Source organism: Gadus chalcogrammus, chromosome 15 (assembly GCF_026213295.1).
Source record: "Gadus chalcogrammus isolate NIFS_2021 chromosome 15, NIFS_Gcha_1.0, whole genome shotgun sequence".
NCBI lineage: Eukaryota > Metazoa > Chordata > Actinopteri > Gadiformes > Gadidae > Gadus > Gadus chalcogrammus.
The window spans coordinates 13,318,404-13,330,716 of NC_079426.1; the positions used below are offsets into that span (position 1 = coordinate 13,318,404).

General features: G+C 43.3%; 1 protein-coding gene across 1 annotated transcript in view; it reads left to right on the forward strand.

Moving 5' to 3' along the window:
• Window positions 1–11,349, forward strand: part of LOC130404634 (uncharacterized) — a 30,640-nt gene extending 19,291 nt beyond the window's left edge. The window contains exons 3-8 of the mRNA XM_056609481.1: window positions 226–390; window positions 3,629–3,791; window positions 6,344–6,468; window positions 7,274–7,401; window positions 9,127–9,237; window positions 9,919–11,349. Of these exons, the coding sequence (XP_056465456.1) occupies window positions 226–390; window positions 3,629–3,791; window positions 6,344–6,468; window positions 7,274–7,401; window positions 9,127–9,226 (681 nt within the window). The 3' untranslated portion in view covers window positions 9,227–9,237; window positions 9,919–11,349. The remainder of the gene's footprint in view (window positions 1–225; window positions 391–3,628; window positions 3,792–6,343; window positions 6,469–7,273; window positions 7,402–9,126; window positions 9,238–9,918) is intronic.
• The last annotated feature ends 964 nt before the right edge of the window (window positions 11,350–12,313 follow it).

The following is a 12,313-nucleotide window of genomic DNA, read 5'->3' on the forward strand; positions in this document are numbered from 1 at the left end:
ACCCATTACAAATTGTTATACAATTACACACAAACATTTTAAAGTGCAGACACATCAACTCAGGAATCGCCCCAAGCACAGAGTCAAACTCCCCATTAGGATCCATCTCCTACCTCTGGTTGAACGTTGGGCCTCTCTGCTTAACGGCAAAACACAGCCTCTAATCGTACCTCTTGACATGGTTTTCTCTAGGGCCATAGTAACTCTTGACATGGCTCTCTCTAGGTCCAGCAGGCTGGCTCTAACACCCCTCTAGGCTCGGGCCTGGGCTACCTGGAGCACATCTGCCGGCTGATCGAGAAGATCGGTCATCTCCAGGAGACCAACCTCCGGCTGCAGAAGCAGATCTGTGGAGTTCAGAAGACCAGCCGGGCTGCCAAGACCAGAGAGGTATGGAGCGGTAGAGTGAACTCACACACACACACGCTCACAGACACGTGCACAAACATGCACAGGCACACAAACACCGATAACACATCGTTTTGTTCTGTGTGGACGCCTCCCTTCGATACCAGCGAGAGGGAGTATTGACTTGTTTTCGAGCCTGATTCCAGTGTGAGTTTTTTGCTTCCAAGTGGACATAGATCCCTCTGTCTCTGTCTCTGGGTGCCTATTGATATAGTTGTGTTAACAGGGCAACAGTATGTTTGTTTTCTCTCGCTCAGCATCTGGAACAATCTAGATGTTTAGATTGGAATCAAAGAAAACCTGGACTAAATTAAAATCCCCTGCCGCCAAATGGAAATCTATAAACAATTGTTTCTCAATTTCAGCAGAGGTATTGAAAGAGCCCTCAACATAAACAAATGGTAATAAATATACTTTAACAATGAGGAAAAAGTAATTCCACCTGTTCAATTCTTTTGTCCTATTTTTATTGGGCAAAAAAGCAATGATAGTATAATTGTATAGTCATTTATAAATATATTCTGTCCTGAACGGAAAATGCCATTTTGCGCCCAGGGGATGAAAACGCTTTCAACTGCAGCTCTGTTTGAGCTCAGCAGGAACTTAGACAGGACATCAAAGCCTTCAAATATGGGTCGAAATAAAGAAATTAAAGAGAGAGGAAGTGAGCGAGAGGAAGTGGAGAAGAATGAGAGGCTGTGTTTATAGAGAGAGAGCGATGTAGATGGAGTATTTTAAATGGTCATTAACACAGCCATTTCTCTGAGGTTTCTCGCTCTGAACACTCATATATAGACATTTTCCAGTTATGTGAGGAATGCCGAGCTCCAGGTGGATCTATAATCCAGACCCTTTGGGACAAGGTCAGTCCTCCCTAAGACCACACCGGGTCTATCCCCTGTTGCCGTCCCCGGGGTCCTGCTGGGCCTCTCCACATGACTCCGCCACGAGCCATTCAGAGTGGTGGAGTGGAGACACACCCACACGACTGATCAAAGGAGGGCCGACCCTGGACCTTTGAACGGGGTTGAGGTCCCCTCGGTGTGTAGGGGTCCACTAAGGCCACGTTCAGCCACAGCATAGTGAGCACAGCTGGACAGAGAAGAGGTATGGTGCCCTGTTCCCACACATTGTGGGACATTTCTGGACCACCGAGGAATGTAATCTACGGCACCGCATCACCTGTCTATCAATGTATGGATGATGGAGGCCTACACCTTATTGCAGTGTGGATGACTAGGAAGATATATCCAGTTGCATACGGATGCACCGTATGCAAGTGTATTCACAAATGTATATATAGAAACACAGACATGCCGTTTCTGGCCATTATCAATTCACCCCAGAATTTGCTGTTAATAGCAAGCTTTACAAGTAAACAGTTCCCCGAAACCAGGCACCTTTTAAAGGAGGATCCAGAGCTCAAGTTAGCTCATTCAAATACTCAAAATATCTCTTAAATAGCTCTTCCCCTGCTTCTAGACCTCAACAGACTTTGATGATGATTGCCTTAATCCCCCCCTCTCAACAGTGGTATAGGGAGGAAGGGGGGCAAGGCCATGGGTGAGTGGTCTTTTGAGGGGCTGAAGGAACCCCCTTTTGGAGTCTGATGGAGGTGACCCCCCCAGGGAGGCAGGCATGGAGGGAAGGAAGAAAAATTAAGAATAAAAAAGGGAAGGAGGAGGAGACGAAGGAACGAAAAGGAAGGAGTGAAGTAAGGATTTTAAGGAAAAGACATGTCGAGGTATTTAAGGTGGGGGTTTTTGGAAAGGGATCAGTATGTGGGTGTTTGACTACTTGGGAAAAACCAAGGGTAGGACAGTCTTCCTGTGGGAGAACGTATGGAGGAGAGCTTCTCTCTTAACAAACCAAGGAGTGACTTCAAAGTGTCCCATCTAACTGAATTTCTTCAAATTCAAACAATGACACCTCTGTAGGTGATGCAAACGACCTCAGAAAAGGGAGGCTGAGGAGATGATTGTTGGGGAGGGGAGCCCGTTAACAAGTGTTGTTCCAGTGGGTCATCGGCTCTTTGCTGTGCCAGCTACGCTGAGAGGTATCTCCTGAGCATCTGGGACGGATTCCCCGCTAAACGGTGTGAGGAAACGACTTTGTCTATCAAGCTTACTACCGTGACATAATATATGTCACGGTATATTTCGAAGTCCCAATTGGGATGTGAGCATGGGACAAAAGAAGAAGCAGGGACTAGGATTTGATCCTTCTGGGATTTGATCTGATCGGCCTGAAAGGGAGCAATCATGCGAGCCAGCTGTGTGATCGCTGGCCCGTTGAAAGCTTTTGTATGAGGGGGAGAACAGGAAACATGTTATGGTATTACAGTGTGAGATGTTAAGCCTGCCGACGTGGACCACTTGACGTCATCACAACATTGATTCAGCTGTGGAGAGGGAAGTTACCCTGATAGATGTTATCGCTAGTTTCTTGGCATGCGTTGTTGAAACGTGACTAATAGGTCTGGAAACGCGCTTAGCGGCTGAAAAGGTTGTTTTTTATTTAATGGTGTCGAGTGTGTGTAGCGTGTAGGCAAGGTGCCTTCACACTTACCTTCAACCTTAACACTAAACCTTATAGCGTGTATGTGGTAAGCTGTCCTGAATCCTGACTTTGGGCTGTCATTGGAATCAGACTATTGTTGCTGTTGCACATATGGAAGTGTGCTATTGTCCTTGCGGTTCATAAGTATGATCTGAGGGCTGACTGTGAGCCAAAGTGATGTTGTCATCCTCTATTGTCTCGCTAACTAAGGAAGGAGTAAATCTCGGGACCACAAACAGTGGTGGACACACACCTGCTAACACGTGCACTTGCACCACACATAAGCTCAAACATCTGTTCAAAACAAAACTATTTATATCATGTTCGCATATTCAGTCATTTAGTAGACACTTCTGTGGCTGTGGACAACCAGCACTCTTCTGCTGCCACTATAGCCACTGCACTCGACTCGTGCCCCCTTATCAGTTATTACAATCATTATCACATCTAAATATTATATACAATTTATAATTATTATTAGATTGTGTCATTATTTTTTAATAAATAGCAGCTATTGCAACTATCATAAATGGACAATTTGAGCAAATGGAGACATGCTTGTTGACCCTTTTACTGTTAAGTTACCCTTTCAAATCAAGAGTTGTAGAAGGTCACCTGTATCTCACTCTCTCTTTCCCTCTCTGTGTCTCTCTACCACTAGGAGTTCTTCCAGCACCACTGTACTTGTGGAGCTGCCGGGCTGGCCCATCAGGAACCACCTAAAAGACTCCAGAGGAACGACTTCCTGTCACTGAGCGGAACCTTGTCGGACCTGTCAACTATCCACGAGGTCACCCGCCGGCCCCCGCTCTCGGACGGAAATGGTACCTTCTAGAAATGAATACAATTGATTAAAAATGCATACCATTAAGTAGTTTTCTCTGCCCCGGAAAAATCGAATAGAGTCAAATTGTAAATCTTTTCTGTAAATTAAAAGCGATACAATAATATTCAATTGAATAGTTTATGATACATAATATCTTTACACTTACCCCTGGAAAGGGACAAGGAATAACTCAAACTTACCAGATCCTTCCAGGGCCATCTTCGAGGGCAAAAAGTGTGGAATGGGTAGCCGTATAACGACTAAAGAGAGCTCTTTTTCTTTCATCAGAAAACATTTATTATTTGAGTTAAACCTCTATGAAAAGAAGGGAAAAGTGGAGGTTCTCAAAGCGGTCCATGTGGGACTCCACCTCCACACCATCCTGTGTGTCCACTCAGAGTTTCATAACCTGTAACTTCAACACACACACATTACCAAGCGTTACACTCAATGTTTCTCTAGCAAGCTTTTTTGTCTTTCTTTCAAGAAATGGATCTGCCCGGGTTTGTTTGGGAAAAAGAGGGGGCTTTTCACTGTACCCTTGGGTTTCACAAAAACGGGTGACCTATTGGTCACCCCTTCCTCTCCTTCTCTCTGTCCAGGTGTTTTAATGTTCACCTTCTGCGTCGCTAGGCACATGGCGCAGCAACGTGTGCACTATGCTGGCTCGGTTTTCTTGGTATTTTTAGGGAGACTCTCGTGTGTGTGTGTGTGTGTGTGTGTGTGTGTGTGTGTGTGTGTGTGTGTGTGTGTGTGTGTGTGTGTGTGTGTGTGTGTGTGTGTGTGTGTGTGTGTGTGTGTGCGTGTGTGTGTGTGTGTGTGTGTGTGTGGGGCGGTTGGGTTTGACATATTTTGGTGGCCCCATCACCGAAAGCGTGTGTGTTTCGGGTTGAGCGGAATTCCTGGTATTCTACTTACGAAACATGGAACGTACAGATTCCCGGGAACGCTGGAATTCCTCCATTTCCTCTGAGACTCGATCCTGGGTTTTGAAAATGACTGAGGGTGGAGGAAGAAGCAGGAGATTCAGCCTGGAAATCGTTAAAACCTGTAGATTTTTGAATATATTATGGTTACAAAAAAGATAGAAAACAACCAAAATTACTTCAGACAAAAAAATATTCACAAAAAAAGGAAAATTAAAGGAATGAATACAGAAGGTAGTGTTCATTTTGTTTCGTATATAAACAACAACTACTATTAAACCTGCATCATGAACCTTTACACCAGCCATCTCTTCTGTATGAATTACATTTTATTTGTATCCTTTTCAACAATCTCAAGAATCTAATGAAAAGAGATCAATCAAACCAGATTATTTCTTGTCTAACCAGAATCAACAAAAGTGATGGTTGTAGTGAAATAATAACCTAGGGTTAGGGTTAGGTTTAAAGAGACACCAACATAACAAAAGGGTCACAACATGTCCCATGTGGACCATAGAACAACATGGAGGCTGTGGTCACATGGTCAGAACGTGATAAGAGAGGAAGCATGGTGTGTGTGTGTTCGTGTGTCTGTGTTGGGAGGTCTTCTGGGACACTGATTTACATCACCGTTTGTCAAAATACTCTCTACTCCCACTCACACAATCCTGCACTGAGTACTAACATGTGCATGCAAAAACACACACTCATACACATAGTCACAAACAGACACATACACTAACATATACACACACACACACACACAGAACCACGCACACACATTCTCACGTCACGCAAACTCACAAACATGCAAACATATACAATGGAAAAACAGATTTAGTTAAAAGCACTAAATCAACAATATAACTTCTTGTTTTAAATTCACTTATTCATGCTTTCTGTGTGTTTTACTCAACAGATTGCAGACATAAACAAATCACTCGCCTTCTTAGCCTAGTGGCTGAATAAAAATGAAATTGATTAAATCTGTCAATTCATATTGTGTGATAATATAGTTAAATATATAGTAAAATTTCTAGATTTCATATATATGTGTAATGTTTATATATATATATATATATATATATATCATGAATATATATATACATATATATATATATATATATATATATATATATATATATATATATATATATATATATATATATATATATATATATATGTCTTATAAAATCCCAAGAATTTTATAAGACATTTTGATTTCATAGAAAACGTGAGGCTTATGGCTGAAAACACACTCTGAAATCCCCTGAAAACCCAGTGAGGCTCAACGCTTAATATAAACCACACGCCTCTGTCCCCGGTCCTGAGGCGACGGATGCTGACTTCCTGTCCCTCTGATCTATCTCTCCCTCTCTCTCTCTCTCTCTCTCTCTCTCTCTCTCTCTCTCTCTCTCTCTCTCTCTCTCTCTCTCTCCCTCTGATCTCTCTCTCTCTCTCTCTCTCTCTCTCTCTCTCTCCCTCTGATCTCTCTCTCTCTCTCTCTCTCTCTCTCTCTCTCTCTCTCTCTCTCTCTCTCTCTCTCTCTCTCTCTCTCTCTCTCTCTCTCTCTCTCTCTCTCTCTCTCTCTCTCTCTCTCTCTCTCTCTTTCTCTGTCACACAGGCAGGGCCCTTGGCCCCGTGCCCCTATGGAGGCGGGGCCAAAACCGCAGGAGCTACACCGAGGGAGAGACCCGCTTCCTCTGTGACCCAGGGGCAGAGGGAGGACCCCCTGTCCCCCAGAGACGGGTAAGTCCTGGTCCCAACACTGAGGACCGCTGCACTCTAAAAACACACCATCACACACATAGGACACCACATACGGATCCAGGTCAGGTGGATGGATCAGTGAAGGTCAGGTGGATGGATGGATGAATGGCTGCGGATGGATGGATGAAAAGATGGATGAATAGGAGGGGGTCGGTGGCAGGATAGTTTGATGCATGGATGGTTGGGTGAACGGATGGATGGTTGGCAGATGGTTGGGTGAATGGATGGATGGATGGTTGTGTGGTTGGATGGATGGATGGAGGATGGGTGGATGGATGAACAAGACAGATGGACAGCTGGAATAATGGACGAATGGTTAAATGGGTTCATGGGTGGATGGAAAAGTGGATGGTTGTCTGGATGGATGGATATTCAGAGAAGCGGTGCAGGGGCACACACAGCATACAATAATATCTGTTAAGATACAGGTGATAAGATAAGTATGCTTAAGGATGACCTGCGTAGGATGACATGATAATTAGGTATTTAGGTCATTAAGGAAAATAAAGAAATAGTGAAGTAGCACTATTTATTACATATACTTTATAGAGGGAGTGAAAGAGGGAGAGGATATCTTCCCATACACATTTAACATATTTAATGAACTACGCTCCACTAAAATATATAAATTAGCTTCCTTTTCTTGTCTGTCTGTTATGGTATTTTTCAGCCCTCTGTTTTTTCCACGTGGAGACCAGACGCCCAGATAGTATTTTACCTGACATCACCAAATCAAAAGCAGGAAATTAAATCTGTGTGTGTGTGCTTGTGTGTGTATGTACAGCTGAGTGAGAACTACACATGGGGACGAGTCAAAGACCTTGTGAGGAGAGCCAAGCTCAGGAACTCCAGCAGCAGCCGACTGGGACTGTCACCGACGTCACTGAAGATGTCCTGCCCCCAGCTGTACAGGTAAGGTACTGCCCCTATCTCCATAGGTGAGGTACTGCCCCATATGTACCGTTGAGGTACTGCCCCCATATGTACAGGTGAGGTACTGCCCCCATATGTACAGGTGAGGTACTGGCCCCATATGTGCAGGTGAGGTATTGCCCCAAACTGTACAGGTGAGGTCCTGCCCCCATATGTACAGGTGAGGTACTGCTCCCAGCTGTACAGGTGAGGTACTGCCCCCATCTGTACAGGTGAGGTACTGCCCCTGTACAGGCGAGGTACTGCCCCCAGCTGTACAGGTGAGGTACTGCCCCATCTGTACAGCTGAGGTACTGCCCCCAGCTGTACAGGTGAGGTACTGCCCCCAGCTGTACAGGTGAGGTACTGCCCCCAGCTGTACAGGTGAGGTACTGCCCCCAGCTGTACAGGTGAGGTACTGCCCCCAGCTGTGCAGGTGAGGTACTGCCCCCATCTGTACAGGTGAGGTACAGCTCCCAGCTGTACAGGTGAGGTACTGCCCCCAGCTTTACAGGTGAGGTACTGCCCCCGTCTGTACAGGTGAGGTACTGCCCCCAGCTGTACAGGTGAGGTACTGCCCCCATCTGTACAAGTGAGGTACCGTCCAAACCTGTGCTGGTGTGATACTGTTCCCCGGAATGTCTCCCTCCGCTGATAACAGGTGGTAGGTTTCATTTGTAGTTCGGTAACAAGGAGCCTCTTGAAAACTAGCAGAAGTCCTAGTGACTTTTGAAAAAGAGTAAAGACTACCCACTCATTATGTAACCGTAGCAATCATAAATATGAGTAGAAGAGATTACAAATAAAATGAGGTAATGTATTCCTGCAGTAGGAAGATTATCATAACCTTAATGTTCTATTTTGTTTGGAAATTAGAATATTATCCAAACAAATGTACAATCATAATAACAAAATGAAAGCCTTGTGCTTGACAATTGGAGCCGATGGGAGCCTTTTTTTACAACTCCATGCCGCACTACGGTACACTGAGTGCATTGTACTTGTACTCTCTGGTTAATCTGTAAAGCTGAAATGGCACCAACTCATAAGTGTTGAAAAGGAGCTGTGCTTACCTCCTCCGCTTGCCGAACAAAACAAGGCATTTAAAAAAGAAGTGATGGAATGCAAGTTATTTGACTCTATTGAATAACAGCCAGCGTGGTCGCAGCAAAGCAGGGAGAGCAGGGGAAGGAGGGAAAACAAAGGCCTTTGGGGTTGTTTTGGGGGTCAAAAGTGTTGACAGCGGTGGCCGATGCTGAACGACAAGTGACGGTTTGCTGGCGTTGGATAGGCCAACTGAAATTCCTGAGCCCTCAACTGATTATACGTGGCAGATGTGTCAACAGACAAATGCAACTTTTTTGTGGTTTTAAGAAGTTGAAGACAGGATTCTCGTAGGAGTTTGAGGAGAGAGAAACAAGTAAAGAGAGATCCGACTTTGGCCCCTCGCTTCTCCGTTTATTTCTCCTGATGTGAGCGGGGTACCTCTCGCTAAAGGATCTTGGCATCGGCCCGTGGGGAACAGGGGGGAGGCAGGGGTGTCAGGGTTGAGGTATTCCTAGGATTCCTCTGTGGATTTAAAACGCTGGGGTCTGGAAAGATATGGCAACCAGCCAGCGCTCATTTACCGAGAGCAAGAGCACTCCTCTCAGGAATAAACTGAATTCTAGATTAGGAATCCGATGAAAATGCCTTCAGCAATACAATGCGTTTTCCCCTCTAAAGGCCTGATCTGGGGCCGGTGGACCTTCCCAGGAGCAGGAACCGGAACTCCATGATCACCCTGGGTCACCAGGACCAACTGGACCTTAGCTGGCTTCAGTAGGGATGACAGAGGTAGGGCTTTCCACCTGCCACATACACACACACGCACACACACACACACACACACACACACACACACACACACACACACACACACACACACACACACACACACACACACACACACACACACACAGACACAGACACAGACACAGACAGACACAGACACAGACACAGACACACACACACACACACACCAAACCCCTAACACCACCAACCAAACTGACTGGTAACTAACTGATGATAAACTGTAGACACTGCTTACAGAAACTAATTAACTAATAGTAGTGACCATTATTTAACAGTTGAAATCATCTTATTAGTACCTAACTATGTAGTTTGAGGAAACATTCAAGATTATTATTAGCATAAGTTTCACAAAGTTCACACAAACAAAGGCCTAATGAGCCCAAGACAGCCGATTATTATTATGATGATTATATTATTAACATGAATTAAACCTAAGTAATCTAACACAGTGAGCTCCCATTAGAGTTATTGTTTTATGGATGACTCATGGTGAGTGTTTAAGTAGGGGAAGGCAGGGATGGGGGCTAGGGTTCATATGGGGGGGCATGTCTCAAAGAATAGATGAAGAGGCAGCACTTTTCCTCGAAGGAAATAATGAGTAAAAGAGAAAACTGCCAACACCGTGTGTCTTTGGCCTCCCCCCCCCCCCCCCCCCCAACCCAGATATGATCCAGATGGCCGCTCGTGGGAAGAGTCTGCCCCGATGACAATGATGAAGAGGAGGATGAGGAGGGACATGGAGACGTTGAACACAAGAGAGATTTCAAGAAATGAAGAAATGAAAATGAAGAGGTGGAACTGAACATTTCAGGAATGAAAAAAAAAAAGAATTACTTAAATAAAAGGCAGCACTCATAAAACATTGAATCGGGGTAATCTTGCACGCAAAAATGGGGGTGATTTCTAGATTTATCCAAATATATTCAGGCTACGATGGGACAAGGAAAATAATTTGCTTTGATTTGGAACTTTCAGTATACTTCTGTATAATCCTCCTATTCGATCTCTGTTGAACTGAAGTAACAGAGGTGCAAGTTTATGTCAAAAAAACAACAACGCTTCAATACAATGTTCATCTGCATGGCGGCCATTTAGGCTTACAAGCTGATCATAAGAGAGGAAAGAGAAACTCCACTGTTAAAATGAAATCTGAATTCTCAGCAGTGTGCAAAATCTAACAGTCTATACAGATTATCCATCCAATGTGAAACATACAAAGCCTTTTACTAGCTGCTTTTCATCTGTTTTCATCCTGTTAATGTGTACATAATGGCTGTACAGTGTATGTGTGTGCGTTTGTGTGCACACGGGAGAGTGTAAGTGGAGCGTCTGCGTGCAGTTTAAAATAATAAGGGCTGGTGAATTCTGCTGTCAGTATAATAATGATATTATTATTTAGCTTGTTATTAGCTTCATATATATATATATATATATATATATATACATATATATTGTATATATAGATACAAGACCGGTGAGATAAGCACCTCTCCTTCTCCCTATTCTCCAAGGTCATGTGATCTTTCACTGTGTGATGTCACTGACAATCTCGGGCATCCAATGAGGAGCAATGGCCATGTTATAATTAGAGTTACTCAACCAATAAAATGCCACTCTTGTTTTTTTTTGTTTTTTTTCATTGTATTCATTTATGTACGAAGGTAAAGTAAATGTTTTCCTGTGTGATACAGTGGCTGTATTTAGCGATCTATTTATTTGACAACAGTGTCTGATAAACACACATCTCAGTGCGTAGGGAACGACGAGAGAGAGAGCAAATATAACTTTGCTGGTAATACTCAAGAAATACTATTGTATTTGCATTATTTGAATAAGAGCATCGATAAGGTGTTGTATTTGTACTTAAAGGGAATAATATTTGTATACTTTAAGTGGTGTATTTGGTTTTGCGTTTAATAGTCAACTAAAAGTAGAAAGGTTACGTGTGGATATTTTTAACTATTTGTGAGATACAGTGATGTGGGGGAGTAAATGTTTGACACAAGATACTGGGCCTATATGTCTATGTATTGTATATATTGGTTGGTTTCTTTGAATCATTTATCAAATTATTTTTCAAAATAAAGTTCAAGTGAAAACAATCCGCTCTAAGGATGCATTTTTACCTGTATATGGATAGAATGTGGGTTAAAGGATCTATGATCAGCCAAAAGTACGCATCATTTAAAAAAATGTAATGTTGAAAATCCCAAAAAAAACAACAAATGTTTTCACTCAATTGTGTCCTCCACAAAACCGCTCTGACCTCTTTTGGTAGCAGTTAGTAGTGCACCCAAATGAACATTTATTGTACACTTAAATGCACTGCCGGTTTAACCCTAAAAACATCTCACGGTGCTGATTTACTACTGTCTCACATTCCAATATTTTGCCAACAGTGAGCTCATGAAATATGGTGCGGTCAGCCTGCATCATAGAGATAAATAGAGACATTGTTTTGCAGGATATGGAGGAAACACAGTTGGACAGTTTTTATGTGTACACATCATTCATTCTATTCCACTATATTCCAAGAATCCAGTTAAAGAGCTTACATTGCGACATAAACATACTTTACCTCCAGCATTTTTTTTACTTGAATTGGCATTGGTTGCAGTTCCAGGATATTTAATGGAGAAACAATGCGTTTATTGCCATTGTTATTTACCTGCAACATTGAGATTGAAGTGTAGCTTGCATTCCTTGGATGCAACAAGAATATTTTTGTGAGCATAACTCAGGCCATTACGAAAACCAGATGACATACTGTCATCTGTCCTCCAGGGGGCGTCTGTGAAAAAATGTGTGCAATGTCATATGGACATAGCTTTACACGCCTACAGAATTATTACGCCCACTATAGGACAGAAGAAAGAAGTTCCTTCAGTGAACTCAAACTGTTGAAGACCCCATCTGCCCTCGTTCAACCCAAGCGACATACACGTCAACGAATCCATGGGAACATAGACGAAACAGCTATTCCCAAGGGACATGCATTATTTATATGTACAAGCGTAGGATGATTTGAGTTGACAAAGGCCTATTGGGATCTCCTTAA